Genomic DNA, 23,419 nt, shown 5'->3' on the forward strand with positions numbered 1-23,419 from the left:
GGTTTCTGCTGTACTCAGAGAAGCAGTAATTGTTTAGTATGGTCTGTTTAGGGTTTCACAGGCTGCTTCTAGAAAAAAAATCTTGAAATTAGGGCAGGAGGATTTAAATTCCTGGCCTGAATTTTTAGTAAGGCTTAGCCAATCCCTGGAGAGGTGTGCACAGAAAGTGGTTGGGTTACTGTTAAAGTGGTTGTAAACTCTGTTATAGACCGGTTGCATACATGCAGCAGATGACATCATCTGCACATTTCCTCTTAAGGTCCGGCTTACAGTACGGGACCTTCAGAGCCCAAGCTGGAAATGGCGAATCATGTGCCAGATTTTTTATAGTGTGTGCCCACAGCGTTTGAATATATATGGAGCAGTTGCCTGAAGCTTCTGTCTGCACTGAGTAACATTGGTGAAAATTAAATGTGTTAGAAGAGGGGAAGGAAAAAACCCACAAATCTCTGTCTTTAACTACTGACAGAACCGTTGGATCCTGAACATGCTCTGCACAAAGAGAAACACGCAAAAGGGTTTTGCTGCTCCTGAGAAGGAGTGGACTTGGTTTTGAACAAACACAGTATAGATCATTGCTCAATTCTCTGCTATAGCCCTTCCCAGGCCCAAAAGACATACCATTACTAAATCTTTGATTTCCTTGTCTTCTGTCATATGCTGGTGATGCTGAGAAGGTCTTCTATCACCAGGATATATTCCCAACTCACCCTATTACTCCAACTTATTACTGAATGGGGGAAAAATGAAATTCTGTAACAGTTTGACCTAAAAGCAATGTCTGCAGTCCATAGCTTAAGCAATATGCCTCCTCTGGCCATAACAGACCAGAACATGACTCTAGAATAACAGCATATTGCATCTATAGCAGCCTCTTCAATGGAGTCACCTGCCATCTTAATTTGACCTAGTGACCGAAGAACTATAGAGAAAAAGGTCAGTTTCTACCTTTTCCACACAAACACAATTTTCCGTGGCTATTGAAATTAGTGATAATACTCACCTAGAAGCAATACCCAAGGCATTGCTAATGAATATTATATCATCCATTGGTGGGATTTCATGTCTGGCTAGTCTGATGACTGCTACCCCAACTGGCCAAAACAAAGGAACACATTTTATATTCTTTGAATGGATACATGTTACCAAATCTACTTTGACAGAGGTCAGTTCTTTAATTTCTTCCATTAGAGCAAATGGTAGAAAGGCTTTCTTTATATACAGATAATACCTTCTTAACTTTGAAGGTTATTCCACTGACTCCTGCAGTTAATGGCCTCTTTTTGGCTACCTTGCCTCTGGGCTAAAATAAGGCTTTGAAATAAGTACAGCTGCTTGATAAGGTCCAGCATCCAAGAACTCAAAGATAGAATCCTTGACAGTTTACTTAAAGCGGGGGTTCACCCTTAGAGGGCACTTTTCCCCCTTAGATTCCTGCTCGTTATTACTAGGGGAATCGGCTATTTATTTTAAAATATGAGCAGTACTTACCCGTTTACGAGACGCATCCTCTCCGTCGCTTCCGGGTATGGGCTTCGGGAATGGGCGTTCCTTCTTGATTGACAGGTTTCCGAGAGGCTTCCGACGGTCGTATCCATCGCGTCACGATTTTCCGAAAGAAGCCGAACGTCGGTGCGCAGGCGCAGTATAGAGCCGCACCGACGTTCGGCTTCTTTCGGCTACGAGTGACGCGATGGATGCGACCGTCGGAAGCCTCTCGGAAGAATGTCAATCAAGAAGGAACGCCCGCTCCCGAAGACCCATACCCGGAAGCGACGGAAGAAGATGCAGCTCGAAAACGGGTAAGTACTGCACATATTTTAATATAAATAGCCGATTCCCCTAGACCGAACGAGCAGGAAGCTAAGGGGAGATTTTTTTTTTTTTTTTAAATGGGTGAACTCCCGCTTTAATAAAAGACAAATCTGCCTTTTTTTGTCTCCTTATTTGCCATTGCCTCCAACAGGCAAGGTTGGCACAGAATTTTTCCTGGCAAAGCAGACTGACCACAAGCCCAGCACTGAACAAAGGTTGATGGATCCTTGTTTCATGAGACTTATTCCAGCTCTTCTGACAGGGTTGGCACGTTTTGGAGAGCGCTTGCACCGAAGGATGAAAAGATGTACGAAAAAATTAGTCTCGTAATATTCACACTTTTTTTTAAGACAATACACATCTACCTGTCAACCCCCAGTTTATTGAACATGGTTGGTCTCTAGGGCAGCTCAAGGCTGCTGGCTTACAGCCAACCTGATCAACTGTAGGTATAATAATAAATACATTTAAGTACCAGCATTAGCAGTTGTGCAGCACAAATGGCAATCCACACACTCGCCTACAAGATACTGAAGGGTTATGGCACAATAGTTAAAGCAGAGTATGCACATGCCTGGCCTTTGTAACATAATAGGCACAGGCCTGACCTCTGTAACAACAGGCATCTTTAAATGTCAGTCCATGCAATAGGAGCACTATAGACACTGGCCACTAGATATTACCAGCAGGGCATTGAAGCCTCGTACACACGGCTGGTTTTCCAGATGGGAAAACTGCAAGGAGAGCTTTTGGCCGGGAATCCCGGCCATGTGTATGCTCCTGCCCAAAAAGCGCCGGACAAAAAAAGAGAACCAGCGGTTTTTGGCAGTTTTCCTATGGGAAAAACTACGATGGAGCATACACATGGCCAGCATTCCCGACCAAAGCTCCATCGCAGTCTGGAAAACTGGCCGCGTGTAGGGGGAAAGACTGACCGAGCAGGCTCTCGGCTTTCCCCTCGGGATTTCCTACAGGAACTTTTCCCGTCGGAAATCCGGCACGTGTGTATGGGGCATGACAGTATTACTATACAGACTGGAAATGTGGACAGCACAACAGAAATTCAAAAGGATTACAATCTGTGATGCCTACTCTGGGCAAAAAGAACACTCCATAGCAGAGAATGCTGCCAGGATTACATTGCTAGGCAACCAAGATTTAAAAGTATTAATAAAGTCCATAGCTGAGATAAACAGATTGGCCCAGATTCACAAAGGACTTACGATGGCGTATCTCCACGTACGCCGTCGTAAGTCCGAATGTGCGCCGTCGTATCTTTGCGACTGATTCATAGAATCAAATACGCCTCACTGTTGCCAAGATACGAGCGGCGTAAGTCTCCTACGCCGTTGTATCTTGCATATTTCCGCTGGCCGCTAGGGGCGCTTCCGTATACTTCCGCGTCAAATATGCAAATGAGCTAGATATGCCGATTCACGAACGTACTTGCGCCCGGCGTATTAAAATACGCTGTTTACGTAAGGCGTACGACCGGCGTAACTTTACCCCTCATAAAGCAGGGGTAAGTCATGTTAAGGTATGGACGTCGGAAACGTCGGAACAGCGTCGTATTTTACGTCGTTTGCATAAGTCGTATGTGAATGGGGATGGGGATGGGTGTAGGTTAGGTACACGTCGACTAAGCATTGAGCCGGCGTAATTTACGGAGAAAATTCAACATGATACTGAGCATGCGCGCGCATGCGCCGTTCGTTAGGTGCGTCATTTACGTGGGGGTCACGATTCATTTCCATACAACACGCCCCCTAGCCCCCAGCCTACTTTGAATTATGCGGGCTTACGCCGACCCATTTACGCTACGCCGCCGCAACTTACGGAGCAAGTGCTTTGTGAATACTGCACTTGCCTGTCTAAGTTGCGGCGGTGTATCGTAAATAGGATACGCTACGCCCAACTAAAGATACACCATTGTATCTGAATCTGGCCCATTGTCCCTTGTGTTGGGCATAAATTGATAATCTGTGTTATGACAATTCCACCATTGCTTCATCCAACCTTCACCTTATGTACACCAATCCATCACACGTGTGCTTTCACCTTCTTTATATGACCTGCATGTTATAGAGGTGTTAAGATGCCTTTTACCTCTACTGGGGACAATTAGCACCATCCACTTTAATGGTCTCCCTATTTCCTCATTAGTGATGAGCCGAACACCCCCCTGTTCGGTTCGCACCAGAACTTGCGAACACACCAAATGTTCGTGTGAACTTTAGAACCCTATTAAAGTCTATGGAACTCGAACGTTTGAAATATAAAGTGCTAATTTTAAAGGCTAATATGCAAGTTATTGTTCTAAAAAGTTTTTGGGGACCTGGGTCCTGTCCCAGGGGACATGTATCAATGCAAAAAAAGTTTTCAAAATTGCTGTTTTTTCGGGAGCAGTGAATTTAATAATTCTAAAAGTGAAACAATAAAAGTGAAATATTCCTTTAAATTTCGTACCTAGGAGGGGTGTAAAGTTAGCATGTGAAATAGCGCATGTTTCCCGTACTTAGAACTGTCTCTGCACAAAGTGTAATTTCTGAAAGAAAAAAATACATTTAAAACTGACTTGCAGCTATAATGAATTGTCGGCTCTGGCAATTCAGAGCGAATACATTCATAAAAAATAAATAAATAAAAGAGCGTGGGGGTCCCCCCAAATTCAATTACCAGGCCCTTCAGGTCTGGAATGGATATTAAGGGGATCCCCGCCGTCAATTTTAAAAAAAAATGACCCTTCAGGTCTGGTGTGGATTTTAAGGGGAACTCCACCCCAAATTAAAAAAAAAAATGGTGTGGAGTTCCCCCAAAAATCCACACCAGACCCCTTATCCGAGCACGTTAACCTGGCCGGCCGCAGAAAAGAGGGGGGGACAGAGTGCGGCCCCCCTCTCCTGAACCGTACCAGGCCACATGCCCTCAACATGGGGAGGATGTCCCCATGTTGATGGGGACAAGGGCCTCATCCCCACAACCCTTGCCCGGTGGTTTTGGGGGTCTGCGAGTGGGGGACTTATCAGAATCTGGAAGACCCCTTTAACAAAGGGAATTCCCAGATCCTGCCCCCCCCTATGTGAATTGGTAATGGGGTACATTGTACCCCTACCATTTCACGAAGGAAGTGTAAATGGTTAAAAAAAAACACACACACCATAGAAAAAAGTCCTTTATTAATAAAAAATAAATTAAAAAAATCTAGCGGTGGTAATCCACTCGTCCCAGCTTCCTCCTCCAACGTTGTCTGTATCCAGCGACGGGTGATCTCCGGTCCAGCGATGAGAAGATCCATCCATCCAGAGCGCAGCATCGCCGACCTCCTCTCTCCACTGGACACAGCCCAGCGGAATGACAAGGGTGAAGCTTTGACATTTCTTATATAGGGGAGGCGGGGCCACCCATCACGTGACCCCGCACCCTCTGACGCACCCTCTGCTACGTCACTGGGGAAGCCCAGGTCTTCCACCTTGCGTCAGAGGGGGCGCGGTCACGTGACAGGTGGCCCGCCTCCCCTATATAAGAAATGTCACAGCTTCACCCGCGTCATTCCGCTGGGCTGTGTCCGGCGGAGAGAGGCGGCCTCCGATGCTGTGCTCTGGAGCTCTGGATGCCGGAAGATCTTCTCATCGCTGGACTGGAGAGGAGATCACCTCTCACTGGATACAGACAACGTTGGAGCAGGAAGCCGGACCGAGAGTGGATTACCACGGCTGGATTTTTTTAATTTATTTTTTTTATTAATAAAGGACTTTTTTCTACGGTGTGTGTGTGTGTTTTTTCCAACTATTTACACTTCCTTCATGAAATGGTAGGGGTACAATGTACCCCATTACCAATTCACATAGGGGGGCCAGGATCTGGGGGTCCCCTTTGCTAAAGGGGTCTTCCAGATTCTGATAAGCCCCACGCCCGCAGACCCCCACAACCACCGGGCAATGGTTGTGGGGATGAGGCCCTTGTCCCCATCAACATGGGGACATCCACCCCATGTTGAGGGCATGTGGCCTGGTACGGTTCTGGAGAGGGGGGTCGCACTCTACCCCCCCTCTTTTCTGCGGCCGGCCAGGTTAACGTGCTCGGATAAGGGGTCTGGTGTGGATTTTTGGGGGAACTCCACTCCATTTTATTTTTAAATTTGGGGTGGAGTTCCCCTTAAAATCCACACCAGACCTGAAGGGTTTGGAATGGATATCTGGGGGAAACCCCACGTCATTTTTTTTAAATTGATGGTGGGGTTCCCCTTAATATCCATTCCAGACCTGAAGGGCCTGGTAATTGAATTTGGGGGGACCCCCACGCTATTTATTTATTTTTTTATGAATGAATTTGCTCTCAATTGCCAGAGCCGACAATTCATTATAGTCAGTTTTAAATGTCTTTTTTTCTTTCAGAAATTACACTTTGTGCAGGGACAGTTCTATGTATGGGAAACATGCGATATTTCACATGCTAACTTTACACCCCCCCTAGGTATGAAATTTAAAGGAATATTTCACTTTTATTGTTTCACTTTTAGCATTATTAAAATCACTGCTCCCGAAAAAACAGCCGTTTTTAAAACTTTTTTTTGCATTGATACATGTCCCCTGGGACAGGACCCAGGTCCCCAAACACTTTTTAGGACAATAACTTGCATATTAGCCTTTAAAATTAGCACTTTAGATTTCTCCCATAGACTTTAACAGGGTGTTCCGCGGCTTTTCGAATTTGCCGCGAACACCCCAAATTGTTCGCTGTTCGCCGAACAGGCAAACAGGCAATGTTCGAGTCGAATACGGGTTAGACTCAAACTCGAAGCTCATCCCTATTCCTCATAAGTAATAGCATTTTTTACACATTCTGTATACTCAGGTGCATGCTGTCATGCTTTTGTCTGGAAAAAACTAGCTAGGTATCTGAACTTCAAGTAAACACAGTTTTCAATTCTAAACAGAATAGATTATATGAGCCTGGGTGAGCAAAATGTTTATCTCATTTGTAGTATTTATTGAAGCGCAGACATCCAAAGCAAATAATGCAAATCACATACTATGTTCACATTTTTTCTTCCATTACTAACAATTCAGCATACTCTATAGAAAACACCACAGGGGTCCCACAATTCTGTTCATTATGATTTTTGATAATATGTATTGAAATGAAAACCTGATATTATAACTAGAACCCATCATCAATGTTTTTCTGTTAAAGCTGACACATTATTGTGTGATACATGTGGACTAATAATTAAAACTCGCATTGAATCCATCTGTAGAGAATAGGTCACCTTCCATTTTAAAATATTATTTCATGAAACACCAAATATAGTTTTTTACAATATGCTAATACAAAACAATCAAACAATAGTCTTTATACTCTTTGGAATTCTAGAATATCTGAAATAAATACCCAGCCATAGAAAGATTATATTTTCTTTGCTTTAGGAAAAATAAAAAGCAAACTGTATTGCAGTACAATAATAGCAAGGTAATGTCTGGAAATTTTCAAAGTAAAACATTATAGATTCTTTCAAAAGCAGATACATGGCTAAAGGGCATATTGTCAAACACAGTTTGAAAATAACCATAGATGGGCAGAAGCAGTAAAAAAATTAAGAGTTGTTCATTTTTAACATAGGAAGAATAGTATTACCTTAAATAGGAAATAAAACCCTCATGGGTTTTACTTCCACTTTTTTACCCTGCAAAGTAAAAAGCATAATGGGTTAGTATGCATCGCATGCTAGTCCATTATGTGCCACTTACCTGCAAACGAAGCCCGCGCTGTCCCTACTGGTGGCCGCATCCATCTTCACCCCTCTTCCTTCCAGGGCCGTGGACTCTGGCTCTGTGAGTGGCTGGAGTCACATGATGGCACTCCCACGCATGCGTGTGGGAGCCGTCAGTCACGGCGTGAGGCCCTTAGAAGTGACATAATCTTGCCCTTTCTTCAGTGCGCATGAACCGATGACATTGGCACAAGTGTATATGGTAAATATCTCCTAGACCGTGCAGGTTTAGGAGAAATTTCCAGTACCTACAGGTAAGCCTTATTATAGGTTTACCTGTAGGTAAAAGGGGTGTAACTAGGTTTATAACCACTTTAAGCTCTGGTTCACATTGATGTGATGCAGGAATGTGCAAGATTCATTGTGTTTCCCCAGATCACATCGTACTGCGTAGCAATAAAATAGCGTCCATGCGATCTGCTGTGGGTGTCAATGTTGGGTTAACAACACCTCAAAACAGATTGCAAAATCCAGTGCAATTGGCAGGTGTTGAAATAAAAGAGTCATGCACCATTTTGATGCTGATGCAATGCAATTTGAGCCATACAAAATGTATGGCTCAAAACGCATTGCATTGCACAGACATCACAATGTGATGTGCACAGGAATGCAGTGCGATTCCTGTGTGAATCACATGTGGTGTCCTGCACTGCACAAGTGTGAACCCAGGCTTAATGATTCATTTTAAGGCATTTAAAATCATCACATGAAGCTCTTAATAAATTACAAAAGAACACACTTATTGGCAATGTGAAGTGGTTTTGCATGCAACCTTTTTTTATTCATTTCAATATGGGCCTGAAATATTGTACATTAATATTTAGCAATTTTGATCCAGAAGGTAGAGCTTAAGGTTGAGGTTCATATATGTTTCAAAATGCTGTTTACAGACTGGGCAACTCATGTTGCAAATAATACACAGAGGTGAAAACTCATCACCAGTTACGCATCCCTTATGCTATCAGAAAGCCTTAGGTGTCCTTTTATGAAAGTGCGGTAAAATACCGCTATTCAGTTCTCAGGCATTCTCAGAGGAGATCGCTCTCCTCTGAGTGCCTCTTTATGAAGCTCTGTAGATCGGTTCTCATGATGAGATGAGGAGCGATCTACAAACGGCTGGAAACTCCTGAGAACTGCTTCTCTCACTATAATCTCACGTGATGTAACGGGATTACAGTACGAGGAAGTGAAAAATACAAAAGTTGAACACGAATCAGCACACATTATACACCACATATTAATAAAATAATAAAGTTACACTCCCACCAAACAATATACATTAACCTAATTATTAAAAAACATTGTTTTTATTAATATTTAAAGCTCATACATGTGCCTATTTAAATGTGAATGGAGTAAATGAATGGAATCCCACATATAAATACATTTATAATCATTAAAAAATCTTTTTTAATAAAGTATACAAATATAAACCCTGTATATATATGTGTGTGTGTGTATGTATATATATATATATATATATATATATATATATATATATATATATATATATATATATATATATATATATATCTATATCTATCTATCTATCTATCTATCTATCTATCTATCTATCTATCTATCTATATATATATCTATATATATATATATATATATATATATATATAGCTATCTATGTAACTATATATACATTCTACATTTCCTTACCTGCTCATTTTGGGGTGTGTAATGGTGGGGGAGATGTGATCTGACTGTATGGCTGCTTGTGTGTGAAGCATGGAAGCCAAAAGACTTCCTTCTTCCTCCACAATACTCAGCCAGCTTTTGCTTCTCTCTCTGATTCTCCACCTCTGAGATGGTGAATCAGAAAGTGAGAATTCTGTCACAGATCGCCAGTGAGGTGCTGAGATCGCACCTTCATAAACTGTACGTTTCTGTGACAGTCAGATACAGATTCTCACTGTGCTGAGATAATCAGTGGAGAACATGTTCTCCGCTTATTACCTCAGTTTCATAAATTGTTTATGACCTGAGATCAGCGGAGAGACTCGGGATCGCCGCTGATCTCACTTTCATAAAAGGACACCTTAATCTTATCTTCAGAGAGACAAATAGAGCTGTAAGGCAGACAAGCGCCATGTTAGATAACCCATGGTGCTTTGAAAGTCCTTTGGTAATCATTTAAATGTTTTATTTTGAAAATTAAAACTAAAATGGCTTTTCTAACCAGTCATGATGTATTAAAATAAAAAAAGTCACTGAACTTTCATCCTCTATTTTAAATCTGTCTTCTGTAGAAGAGTCAATTGACAGAGGCTAGGCGGCTTTCATTACAAAGGTTGAGAGAATTCTAGAAACAGAGTATTTTTGACTAAGAGACTTATTATTTTGGAGGGTTTGTACTACTACTACTAATAATAATAATATTAATAACGGTAATTATTACGTGTTTTCCCCATTATGAGTTGCAGGAAAAAAATTGTTTTTAATGTGGTATTGAACACAAAACCAAATATGTAATATATTGAACCTCCAATCTATAGATGTGGTGGTGGCATAATTTTTCTTTTGTTAATCTTTTTTTCCCTGGCCAGATCACTTGGTGATTTGGCCAGTAACACACCTCCTGTATTAGAGTGTTCCCACTCTCGGCAAAAGCACCAATAGACAACAGCATTGTCAGTCTAGGGGGAGGATAGTGTCAGGTGAACTAGCAGATTTAAATACACTAAACAAGTTGAAGCCCAACTCCAGCTCACAATTTATAAACAGTTATAGCAACATTTGTTTTCATTTTAGAATATTTTTTGTACATAAATAAATAATTTCATTGCACGCACCCTTGTCAGTGGAAAATGGTTTGTCTCTTCCCTGTAACTGATACATTCTGGAGAGCTTGTTCCTTTTGAAAAACAACAGATTTACTGGCTGAATCACCAGATGAAAATATTAGAAAGAAAATAAATGCAGCCATCACATATAAGATGTGTTAAGCTGTAATACAAGAAATGTTTGCTTGTGGGTTTAATACCACTTTATGACTAGTGTTAGAAATCAAATAGAACAAATTATGTTATTTCAGAATAAGTAAAACTTTGATGAGAACAAGAGTATCCAAGAGAAACTAAGGGGAATTAATTATGAAGAACCAGCCTGATACCTCTTACTTACTGTGTATTTGATCTGAATATGGTCTAGTAGTATTCCCACCACTAAACATCCATTTTGAAAGGAGAAGTACAAGTTGAAAGCCATTGATATCAACACACATTATTAAAAGTTTCTAGAATTATATTACTTTGAAAGAAGTATAGTTTAAAGACAAAATAGCTATTGTTAAATCTACTTTTTCATAAATATAATTTATAAAGTTATCTTAAATTAACAGCAGGGCTAATCCCAATAAACTTTTATCCAGATTGATTTTATTTACAATGCACTATTTGCCTATCTTTAATGTATTGCTGTATCATTTATGAGGGGGAACTAAAAGGATGCTCTGCTCCAGTCTCCATTATATTGACACCACAGGTAGGATGGCCTAGAGAAGGGTACCCTTTAATTTCCTCCAGAATAAGAAGCTAGCATGAGAGCATTACAAAAAGTTGGAAAAATGTAACTGAAAATCATTTATTAAATAAAAAGGCTACAAAGGTGTAGAGTTAAATGTCGAAAAAACATATAGTTATGGGTTATTACCAAGAGCCCACAATTCTTGATACAATTTCGGATTGCTTACCACTTGGCCCATATTGCAAAATGGGCAAATCTAAAATAAGTCATGTGCAAAAGTAAATGTACTGTACAATTATTTCTAATTACCTGGATGCTGCTATCTAATGCCTATAAGAAAATATTGCTGATGGTTTGCAGCTGTCAGTTTGTCAGTATGTGTAGCTAGATGCAGCGCTGCATATTTATTTTACCATAGCACAAAAGAAAGGGAAGCAGCTGAAGCTGTCAAAAATTCTCATTTGTATTAATTATTATATGCTCTGTTTCCTCCTTTTATCTCTTACCTGCTTTTAGCGTGAGCGATACGTAGTGTGAACTGCATTGGGAACTATTTAAAAGAATGTTTACTTTCCGCTAGTTGCTTTCATAAAATACAGTACATGGAATGACTATGATGGCCATAATAAAAATAAGCTCTTCACACCAATTGAGTCTTTTATTTTTTTCATTGGATAATCTATTTTAATATTATCTTAACAATATATTTGTGTGCCTTATATAACAGATTCCTGGAACTTCATCTATCGTTCAGAGGAAGTGGAAGCCCTTGCAATGTCCAATGCAATCTAGAGGTCAAGGACAACCAACAATTAAACCAAGAATTAATGCCGAGATAAAACAGATTCGGGCCAGAAGAAAAACTGCTCGAATGCTGATGGTTGTTCTTCTTGTGTTTGCAATTTGTTACTTGCCAATCAGTATTTTAAATATTATGAAAAGGTAAAGTGTATCTTGGGTAAATATGCATTTACTAACTGATAAAACACATTGATCAATTGCAGTGATTGGGGTGCATATAAAACACAATGGAGACTGAAAACAGCATATCTTAAAGTGGTTCTAAAGGCAGAATATTTCTTACCTTAATGCATTCTATACATTAAAGCAAAAAAAGAAAACTTTCTGCAAGCAGCCCCCCCCCATGCTTCCAGACCCCCTAAATACTTACCTGAGCCTGATCTCGATCCAGCGATATACATGAGAGCAGAGGCTCTCTCAGAGCTGGTAAATATAACATGCTTGTTATTTTTACAAATTCAAAACTGTGGCTTTACAATCACTTTAATTAGGGTGTATAATGGAATCTGGAAAAATAGATTGTATGCCTCATTTCTGGGGCATGGGGAACTTTAACATCAGTTCCGAAAGTTCATACATGAAGTAAAGGGGTGGGAAAAATTACACAGATGCATTACATCTTCTAAACCTTGACTATTTCTCACAACATTGAGAACTTCCAGATGGCACATTTAGCTAATTGTCATAACTTACCTCCTGCAGTGGGACTGGTCTCACTAGTTGACTTGGGATACCTCGTACATCCTACTCTTGGAGACCACTTCATGCTGACTCTTCATTCACAGGGCATCAGGCCTATATGGCTACTGTATATTTCATTCTCCAACCAACACTCGGTTCATTTTTCACAGCACAACTTATTTGATAGCAGTGCTGGAAATAACACACACACTTAACCTAATGCGGAAGAAGGTTTGGGAACTTTTTAACATTGGAATATAACATCCTCTTGATGTGTTATTCACATTATGCAGTGTTATTCAACTTCAATTGATGTAGACACTTTAAAGGAGTCCTCCACCACAAGATTCTCTTAAAACACAACATAAAATCTTAGCTTTTTCCCCTATCCAACAATTTTCACTGGTCATCTCTGCTCCGAGCTGAAGAGTCTTTCTACCAAAAATGGCTAGTTCTCACTGCACACAATCTTTATTCCAAAAATGGCATTTCATATGGTGCATGCACAACATGGCCCTATTCATTACTATAGGAAAAACATACTCCAACAGGTTAAGGCTGCCATAAGTATGGTTTTACCCATAGGAATAAGTGATGCTGCCTTGCACAGTGGGAATCACCATATTTTTGAAAAAGACTGTGTGAATCCCAGCGGCGCAGCACAATAATGTTCACTGAATCAGGTCTGAACATTTCTTATATTTCTTGGAAGCACTAGAGACATGAATTTCCCAGTTGCTTTATGAATTTCTTGAAATTCATGATTTCTGAAGTGTTATCATGCTATTTTATTTCAAAAGTGAAGCACAGCAAGACACTTTTAGAACAGACTTATGCTTGTTGTACCACTTGTGCCTGTGGTATTAACCAGAAACTGTACTTGTTGTCTCATGGTAGTAACTTTTTTGGCAATGTCAATAGTAGAAGGAATGGAAAGAGTCATGCTTTGGATAGAAAATGTCCACAACTAGTGATAGGAGAATCTTCTGGGGTTTGAGTCTAAAGAGATTTGTCAAATCTTGCTTGAAATCCAATTGAAGATTATAGGAAGAAATCTTGAAAATCAATTATGACCAGTTTCAAAGCTTTTAGGCATGCTACTACCAGAAAAAGGTTTTGGGGACTGGGCACTGCCAGGAGTACTTCAAATAAGCAAGACATGTTTTCTTAGAGAATAAAGTACATTAAGGAGAGGGTCTGTTTAAAGTGGCTGTGAAACCTTACATATAACCAATGAAGTGACTGTTCTCAGGTGATACACACAGATAATACAAATCCTCCTACATAAGTTGTATCTATCTGTAGTCTTCTCTTTTGTACACCTGTTCAAATTCCAGAATTTATACAGCTCATCTAAACTGTCAGAAAAAAAGGGGAGAGGGCTGAAATTACACTCTGTAGAGCTCAGTGATGAGAGGGCTGGGAGCTGGTTTGAGGGAAGGGACACACTCCCCTCCACAGTCCATACAGAACACAGAAACAGAGCTGAATCTGTCAATCAGCTAGAGATCCCTCCTTTGTCACCATTTATATCTTGGTGTAAGGAAAACTTGTCAGAAGTGATTCATGCTTATAGCAGACACAAAATATTTTTTTTGCAATTTAGACAAGTACGCACTATAGAATAATACCTGGTATATGGATGAGTTGAAATGCCCTGTATTTTATTTTAAAAGGGTACGGCAAAGAGTTTGGCTGCCAAACCCAAACCTCATTAAAGTCTATGGGAGCCCAAATTGTCAAATCAAAGGGACCTATTTTCTGGGCTTATAGGAAAAAGGTTGCCTAAGGGTGGACATTGCCCTGGGGAAAAGGTTTCAATGCAAAAAAAGTTTAAAAAAAAGTTATTTGGGTGGTAGTGACTTTTTTAAAGAACATTTACAGGAAGAAAAACGTGTAAATAACATTTCCCCCCTGGCTTTTTTTTTTTTAAGAAAAAGTGGCACACAGACACCAAAGATCCTTAAAAATACATACGACATATGTTATATATTGTGGGTAACCTTTGGGTTTGTGTGCTGTTTTTCCTTTAGTAAAGGAATGTAATTTAACCTCCCTGTCGGTAATCCAGAGTGTGGCTCGGGGTGAATTTCAATTACCAAAAGTGGTAACCCCGATCCACACTCAGGATTGCATCGCAGGATCCAGGCAAAGGAACTTACCTTGTCCCCAGGATCCTGTGATGTCTCCCCGCTGTGTCCATAGGCTGTGTACTCCTCCCAAAGTATTACTGTGCCGGGCTCCGTTTACTGCGAACGTCGCGTCGCACGGAGACGGAGCCCGGCACCAAATTCAAAAACACATAATACATACCAGTACACTGTAATCTTACAAATGATTTCACATCCATTTTGTCCCTAATGTTTTGTCCAGTGCCCTGCATGTAGTTTTATATTATATATACTCTTCTTTCTGCCTGGAAACTTGAGAATGTCCATGGCAACCAAAAAGTATCCCTATATGTCAAAAGCGGTTTAGACCAACTAGAAAACAGCGATAATAAATTAGAATCACTTGCAGAATTGAGCGATAGTGATTTGTGGGAAAAGTCGTCATCAAACACTGAAGGTAATGACAGAGACAATTCCGCAAATTTCTGTGTTTTTGAGTTGATTACATTATTGAATAGTTATTTGGTATATTATAACTTATGATTTTGTTTTTCAAATTTTATCATACCCGGGATGTCTACTAGACTCTTGTTTTGACAGATTTAAGTGTGTTATTCCTAAGAATTGCAGGCCTACAATATAAAAAGCCAAATTTCCATGCAAAACAATGTACCACTTTGAGCATCAAAAATCTGACATAATCATACCCGCCAGGGAGGTTAAATTGTAAAAAATGTTTGTAAATGAAGGTGCAAGTTAAACAGGAACTAGCTGAAGACCAATATCCAGCTTAAACAGAGCTTAAACAGGGCTTTTGGCCCCAGTGCCGTACATGTGTGCATGCATATATGCACATTCGTTCTTGTGCACACGCTATTTAGTTTGTGCTTGTGTGCCAATTCCCATTCTGTACTGAGCTTCTCTTACAGCTGCGGTGCTGGTGGTGTGGATGAGAAAGAAATTAGGCAAGCTTCAAGGGGGCACAAAATTCTGCACTTTGAGGCTTAGGCATGAAGGGGTTATTGTGGGCTGGTATCAACATAGCAAAAATACATATAATACCTTCTTGCCTTTGTGTCCCTAGACGGTATGCCTGGCTTTCCAGGGTTATAGTATTTGAAAAAGGGATATCATTTTTTTTTTTAAATGTTAAAAGGTATAATCAGGGCTTTTTTTCAGGGGGAACTTGGCGGAACTCAGTTCCACCACCTCTGGCTCTGACTCTTTGGTGCCTGCTCACTACAATCACTTCTAAACACAGATGTCTGGTTTCTGTGTTTATAAGTGACAGCTCTGCACTCTGTGTGTAACCACCCTGAACTGTGCACTCTGTATGTAATGCAATCCTGGTATTTAATGCCCCTTTAAGACCCTTCTACTGTTTGTGAAATATGAACAGGGTCGTGGTTGAGTTCCTGCACCTATTTTCTGAGAAAAAAAGCTCTGGGTATAATCATCCAAGTACTGAATCTAGTTTGAAAATGGTTGAAAATTTGATAGGAAATGCAAAACATCTCAGCCTGGCAAAGAGTAAATTAAAAAGTGCACAACAAATATTTGGCAAATGTGCATGTGTGATAATCCCCCACTATTTTATGCTACTGTAACTGAATAATTTAACAAATAACATTGATGCAATTTTTTAATCTGCAGAGTATTTGGAATGTTCGACTACACAAATAACAGAGAGACAGTATATGCGTGGTTTACATTTTCTCATTGGCTGGTGTATGCAAATAGTGCTGCCAATCCCATAATTTACAATTTCCTAAGTGGTAAGACTTTTTTCCTCTCTATTCATTTTTATTTAAGTGTAAAAATGTAATACAGATAGATATTGTCATAATGGAGAAGATAGAGAATGGGTAATCAGAAGATAAAACAATGGATGACACATTTACATATCAATGTCAAGTTTATTTAACCATTTCAATACAGGGCATTTTCACCCCCTTCCTGCCCAGAACAATTTTTAGTTTTCAGCGCTGTCACAGTTTGAATGACAAGTGCGCGGTCATGCAACATGGTACTCAAATTAAATCTTTATGGTTTTTCCCCCCACAAATAGAGCTTTCGTTTGGTGGTATTTGATCACCTATGCGGTTTTTATTTTTGCGCTATTTTTTACTTTTTAATTTATTAAATATCACAATAAAAAAAAATAGTAATGTTTCCTCAGTTTAGGCCAATATGTATTCATCTACATATTTTTGGTAAAAAAAATCGCAATAAGCATATATTGATTGGTTTGCGCAAAAGTTATAGCGTCTACAAAATATGGGATATCTTTATGGTGTTTTTTTTTTCTAGTAATGGAGGCGATCTGCGATTTTTATTGTGACTGTGACATTACGACGGACATATCGGACACTTCTGACACATTTTTGGGACCATTCACATTTATACAGAGATCAGTGCACTGATTACTGTGTAAATATGATGGGAAGGGAAGGGGTTAACACTAGGGGGCGATCAATGGGGTTAAATATGTTCCCTAGAGAGTGATTCTAACTGTAGGGGGTGGGGACTCACAAGGGGAGGAGACCGATCAGTCTCCTCTCCTCTGACAGGACGTGGATCTGTGTGTTTACCCCATCAGCGGTGTCCCCATCAGCAGTGACCCCATGTCCCCATCAGTGGTGTCCCCATCAGCGGTGTCCCCATTAGCGGTGTTCCCATCAGCAGTGACCCTATGTCCCCATCAGTGGGGTCCCCATCAGCAGTGACCCCATGTCCCCATCAGCGGTGTCCCCATCAGCGGCGTCCCCATCATTACTGATGGGGACACTGCTAATGGGGACACCGCTGATGAGCACACCAATGATGGGGACGCTGCTGATGGGGACACCGCTGATGGGGACACTGCTGATGGGGACATCATGCTGATGGGGAAATCATGGTGTCCCCATCAGTGGTGACCCCATGTCCCCATCAGCGGTGTCCCCATCAGTGGTGTCCCCATCAGCAGTGACCCCATGTCCCCATCAGCGGTGTCCCCTTTAGCGGTGTCCCCATCATTGCTGATGGGGACACCGCTGATGGGGACACCGGTGATGTGGACACCAATGATGGGGACGCCGCTGATGAGGACACTGCTGATGGGGACACCGGTGTCTCCATCAGCGCTGTCCCCATTAGTGGTGTCCCCGACAGAGGTGTTCCCATCAGCAGTGTCCCCAGCAATGTTCCCATCAGCACAGCAATGTAGCAATCTCCCCAGTAGTGTGCTTGTAATCTGAGTCCTCCCGACCCTACCTAACCAATGAACCAAGGCCTGAGGTGTGCCTTGGCCTGCCGTACAGTATACCTGAAGAGGGCATACCCTGAGTGCAAATAATGAAATCAAATGATGCCAAAAAGGAGGGCCGGGAGGGTGGGAACCAAAAACCCAGCCGACGCTGGAGAAGAGGAGGAGGCGGGCTATAAAGCGGCCAGCCTTCTTACTTGTAATCGGAGTCCTCCCGACCCTACCTAACCAATGAACCAAGGCCTGAGGTGTGCCTTGGCCTGCCGTACAGTATACCTGAAGAGGGCAAAAAAGACACATGAGTAGGTGTGAACCGAAAGTTTTAATGAAGATGAACACAACTTAATCAAGCAAAGAGGAAAATGCCCTAACGACCTCCGCATGCGGCTCAGGGATGTATCTGGTAAAACATGAGGACCTCCAACGCCCCATGTGCTTAATGATGAATGGAGGAACCCCCTGCTTAGACGCAGCTGACGCCGCCCCAATCCTAAATGAGTGCCTGGTGAAAAACTTGGGGTTGAAACCCAACCTACCCACCAGAATCCTAACATGAGCCAGGAACTGCTTTGTAGTTAACGGGGCAGAAGGGAATGACAACAAAGGGCTGCTCGGTGAAGCTGTGGCCAGAAAAACCGACAGAGCCTCTAGCACAGCCAAAGGACAACAAACCTGCGAAGTGCCGTAAAACTTGACAACATGACCCCGACCCACCTGTCTAGTTTTATTGTTGTTGAGCTGCAAGGCAAAGTGATCACTGCCCCGGCTGAGACGGCTCCTGGGCAGAAAGGGGGCCAGAGAACTGACACGGGTAACCTCCCCGGGTCTGAAAAAACCAAAGAAACTAAGATGAATAGCAGCCTTGATGACCAGACTGCGACCCACCCCGAACGGGGATGCGGATAGCAGGACCGACATGTCCCGGATCATCTGACCGGTAATAGGCAGTCTTGACACCTGCGACAAACCCAGACACTTCGTAATGCCCCTTAATAATGCCTTGAGAGGGTGAGCACCAAAAATGGACGGACAGGAGGGTTCAAGCAAGGACCTGAAATGCTGCACCCCGGCTAGATAAGCTTTGATAGTGCTGGCGGATAGTGACAAAACGCTGTGACAGTAAGCCGCAAACGCCATGATGGCTTTGATATCCCACGGGCAACTGGATGGATACATGCTGGAAAATCTGTGAAATTGCCTCCACCCCATCATGTACGCCTTACGCGTGTTACTGGCCAAAGAAGCGTTCGCCAACTCAACGGCCTGCAACCAGAACCCAGTCAATCCATGGTGAGAAGGGAAAACTGCGGGATAGGCTTGCTCGATCCGCCTCCGGGTGCTGCAAGAAAAATTGATTGAACTTAAACCGGGACAAAGCATTCCGCCGCCCCATTGAAGACCCCACTGATGAATTCCCCCTGAAAGTGGAACCTGTACTGTAAGCTCAACCAGACCAACCTGCGCATGAAGGCCATGATGACCAGTGAAGAGGACCTGCCTTTATTGACAATATGAGCGGTGGCGAGATTGTCCGTAAAAAATACAACTGACCTCCCCTCCCACTCAGGCCCCCAAGTGACTGCAGCCGCCACAATGGGGTAAACTTCGAATAAGGCTGACGTCTGTGCAAATTTGGGCAGATGAAAAACCTCCTGGGTCCAGGTACCCGCCAGCCATTCCGGCCCGCAAATGGCCGCAAACCCCGCAGAAGCTGCCGCGTCCATGAACACCTTGGGGGACAAAATAGTGGGCTGAGGAATGAGTAAAGAAATACCATTCCAGTCGCGCAGAAACTGATCCCACATCACCAGGTCAGCACGAGCATTCGCCTGCAAGCTGACCCGAGCATCGCTGTCCTGACATAGTGGCAACAAAGCCAACAACCTGGACACGAACGCCCTACCCTGCGGGATGATTCGCATAGCATGGTTGAGCATGCCCAAGAGAGACTGTAAATCCTTCCTGCTACAGACTGAAGAGCGAGCAACCGAATGCACCGCCGGACGAATTCTCTCAAGTTTCACCTCGGGCAAGCTAGCCACCATGCGACCCGAATCTAGAGTGATACCCAGAAAATTGATGACCGAAGCCGGACCTTCCACTTTGTGAAGTGCCAACGGTACATTCAATTCAGCAAACAACTGCCTGAGCCCCTGCAAATCCTTGGGTGCCCGGCCGGAGTGCTCCACCAGTAGGAAATCGTCCTGATAGTGCACTACCCCGAGACAGCCCTTGGAGTGCTCCAGGATCCAATGAAGTGCCTGTGCAAATATGTCAAACAAGCAGGGACTGCTGCGGGACCCAAAAGCCAATTTGGTGGCAAAGTAGTACAGGCCGCGCCACTTGATGCCGTACCACTGCCAGAGTGCCGGCCTGATAGGTAGTAATTTGAATGCATCAGCGACATCCGCTTTGGATAACCAAGCCCCCCTCCCCAACTGTAAGATGAGCTGAATGGCCACGGACGAATATTTCAATGAAAACTCCTCAGCAGGAATCAGCGCATTCAGACTGGGAATATGTGAACAATGAGGCGCGGACAAATCATAGATCAGACGGTATTTATTGGAGAATTTGCCACAAACAACCCCAATCGGGCTGACCCTCCAAATGCCAAAAGGTGCCACGCTGAACGGCCCAATGGCAAAGCCCTTATCCACTTCCACCCCCAACAATTCATCCACTAGGGGATCATGAAGTGCTGCTGACAAAAGATCGTCGCATTCCCAAGTGACAGTGGGAAGCGCGATCAGACCCGTGTGAAAGCCAGAGGAGAAACCCTCCAAAAAGAACTGCCTGATACACGATGACGGATGACCCTCCAGATATGCACCTAGTGCCTCCACATTGACCCGACTTAGTCATGAGGAGGAAAAAGGTTTGACTCCACAGGAAGACTTAGGATGCGCCCTAAAACAATTTGAACAAACATGGAGGAGCCTGCATAAATTGTAGTTGCACCCCATGTTGTTGTAATTATTGCAGACCTGCGACTTACCCAGGAAACAGACCGGTCTACCTAACTTGTCCACCTTTCCGGAAGCCGAGGAGGCCGCACCGGACATGCCTCTGCCCACCCCTGAGGAACCCGGGACCTCCACCATAGGACACCACGCAGATGTGTGCATGGTGGACTGGCACATGCTGCAAACCGGGGACTTCTGGTTAGCAAAATGTCTGCAAAAAAACTCCATATCGATGTTGCTCCAGCACATGACCACCTGAAACTGAGCCCAAGTGGCTGCTGCTTTAGCCGAGAACGACCGATGATAATCATAAAAGCTGCAGCCACCGTATTTGTGTGCCAAATCCACCACCTTATGCATATACAGATCTAATTCCACCCTCCGATCAGGACTAACCGTACATAAGATATCCCGGAAAATGCCAAATGCCAAGACAAACTCCGCCACATTGAGCTTCCGGTTCAGTTTGGGGTCCTTGGTTTTAAGGACCACTGAGACCTCGCCACAAGCGTAGGATTTATTTTCCATGATATCCTGGGATGCAATCAATAGGGACGCTAAATTGACATCTTTCCCCTCCAGTATGTCCTTCCTAAGATTGGCGGGAATGAAGTGAGCTGGTGACACAGACAGAAAGGCCGCCAACGGGGATGGTGCTGCCACGGGTAAGGGGATAGCAGAATTACCTACGGGGGCGCAAGGAATCACAGGCCCTGGAACTGAAGGTGCCGGAGCCACCTGAGCGCCAGCCGCATGCGCTTCCACCGCATCCATCCTGTCCTGTATCTGAGACATGGATGATGACAAGGTATTTAACAAGGCGTGGATCTGCGTAAGAGAGTTCTGCACGGACCCCTGACTTGGATCATCATCGGGGAGAGACCTTGGCGGGCTAGGGAACAGCAATTTAAACAGTTCAGCTTTCCGGGCGGAGGCAGGAAACACGACGCCCTTACGACGCAGCTCCGCCGTGAGCCTGGGTACCGCCCAACTCCTCAGCGACGGGATGCTGCCGTGTTCCGAACCCCTGGAGCGTGACGGCGGGACCACGGAGGAACCCTCGCTCTCAGAAACATGTGACATACTGCACCTAAGTAATAAATAATACATATTGAAAATGCCATGCCGCCCCACGTGACCCTACACCCCCCCCCCCCACACCGCCTATCCTGAAGGTGCAGATAAGTGTCACAAGCGCGTGAATTAACCTGATGCACAACCACCGTGACTGAATGAAACGCACCAGCCCGAGTCACCTGTCGTGCCAAGACAAGTAATTAAATAACGAAAACACTCAGGGCTGAGATACCCACAGAACGTGGTGGGTATGCAATATAAGAGTAAGACGTGAAGTGCAACGTATGATGAATGTCGGCCGAGAACCTGTATGACACGTACAATAAAATTCTGGCCCGAAAAACCTAACGCCCTTGACCCTGCGCATGGCCCAAGCTACCCGTGAAAGAAACATGAAAAAACGCACCTGCCGCTCTACGATACAGAGCAGAATGACACAGTCACGCCCACCTATAACACTAAATAAGGACAGAGAAACTGCACTTAAACCCTCAGTATCAGCCAGCACGGCCCCCCCCCCGGACCCCTGAGACAAGGCTCACCCTCCCCCCATGCCAACCCGTCCGAACCCGCACGCACCTGTCGTTACAGGGAAACAAGCGAGGCTCGTTACAACAACAACCGTACTGAAACACCTGAAAAATAAAATGACAGAAATAACATGCAATGACCCACGTACCTCAGCGTACCCCCCCCCCCTCAGGCAACATGCAGACTGCACACACACCTGACGTTACAGAGCAAATGAGAGGCTTGTTACAACAACAACCGTGCTGAAGCAAAACCTGAAAAATAAAATGACAGAAATAACATGCAGTAATCAACATACCTCAGCATAAACCCCCCCCCCCCTCAGGTAACATGCACGCACTGCACACACCTGACGCTTCAGGGCAAATGCAAGGTTTGTTAAAATAAGAACCGTAGTGTAGCAATACTTGAAAAATAAAATGACAGAAATAACATGTAATAACCAAGATAGCTACGCGTAACAGCCCCCCAACCCCCCTTAGGTAACATGCAAGAACTGCACACCCCTGAAGATACAGGGAAAATGTGAGGTTTGTTACCATACAACCGTACTGAAGGAACACCTGAAAATAAAATGACAGAAATAACATATGATACCAACGTACCTCAGCATAACCCCCCCCCCTCCCTCCTCAGGTAACAAGCAAGCACTGCACACACCTGACGTTTACAGGAAAATAATGAGGCTTGTTACACTAACAACCGTACTGCAGCAACACCTGAAAAATAAAAGACAGGGAAAAAAAAACATGCGGTAACCAACGTCCTCAGCGTACCCCCCCCCCCCAGGTAACATGCAAGAAACTGCACGCACCTGATGTACACAGGGATGCACTCCTGCCAAACTGACACCAAAAGGAAGCAACCTGCAATAATGACAGCCAAGAGATGACACCTGCAATATACCCCAAACGAGAAATATAACCATGCGTCCCCATGCAAAAAC

The 23,419-nt window shown here is 43.3% G+C and overlaps 1 protein-coding gene across 1 annotated transcript in view; it reads left to right on the forward strand.

Annotated features, from left to right (window-relative positions):
• The window catches only part of HCRTR2 (hypocretin receptor 2), a 101,386-nt gene that overhangs the window by 71,011 nt on the left and 6,956 nt on the right, over nt 1-23,419 (forward strand). The window contains exons 5-6 of the mRNA XM_040349847.1: nt 11,787-12,001; nt 16,306-16,427. Coding sequence (XP_040205781.1) covers nt 11,787-12,001; nt 16,306-16,427 — 337 coding nt within the window. The remainder of the gene's footprint in view (nt 1-11,786; nt 12,002-16,305; nt 16,428-23,419) is intronic.

This window comes from Rana temporaria, chromosome 4 (genome assembly GCF_905171775.1).
Source record: "Rana temporaria chromosome 4, aRanTem1.1, whole genome shotgun sequence".
Taxonomy (NCBI): Eukaryota; Metazoa; Chordata; class Amphibia; order Anura; family Ranidae; genus Rana; species Rana temporaria.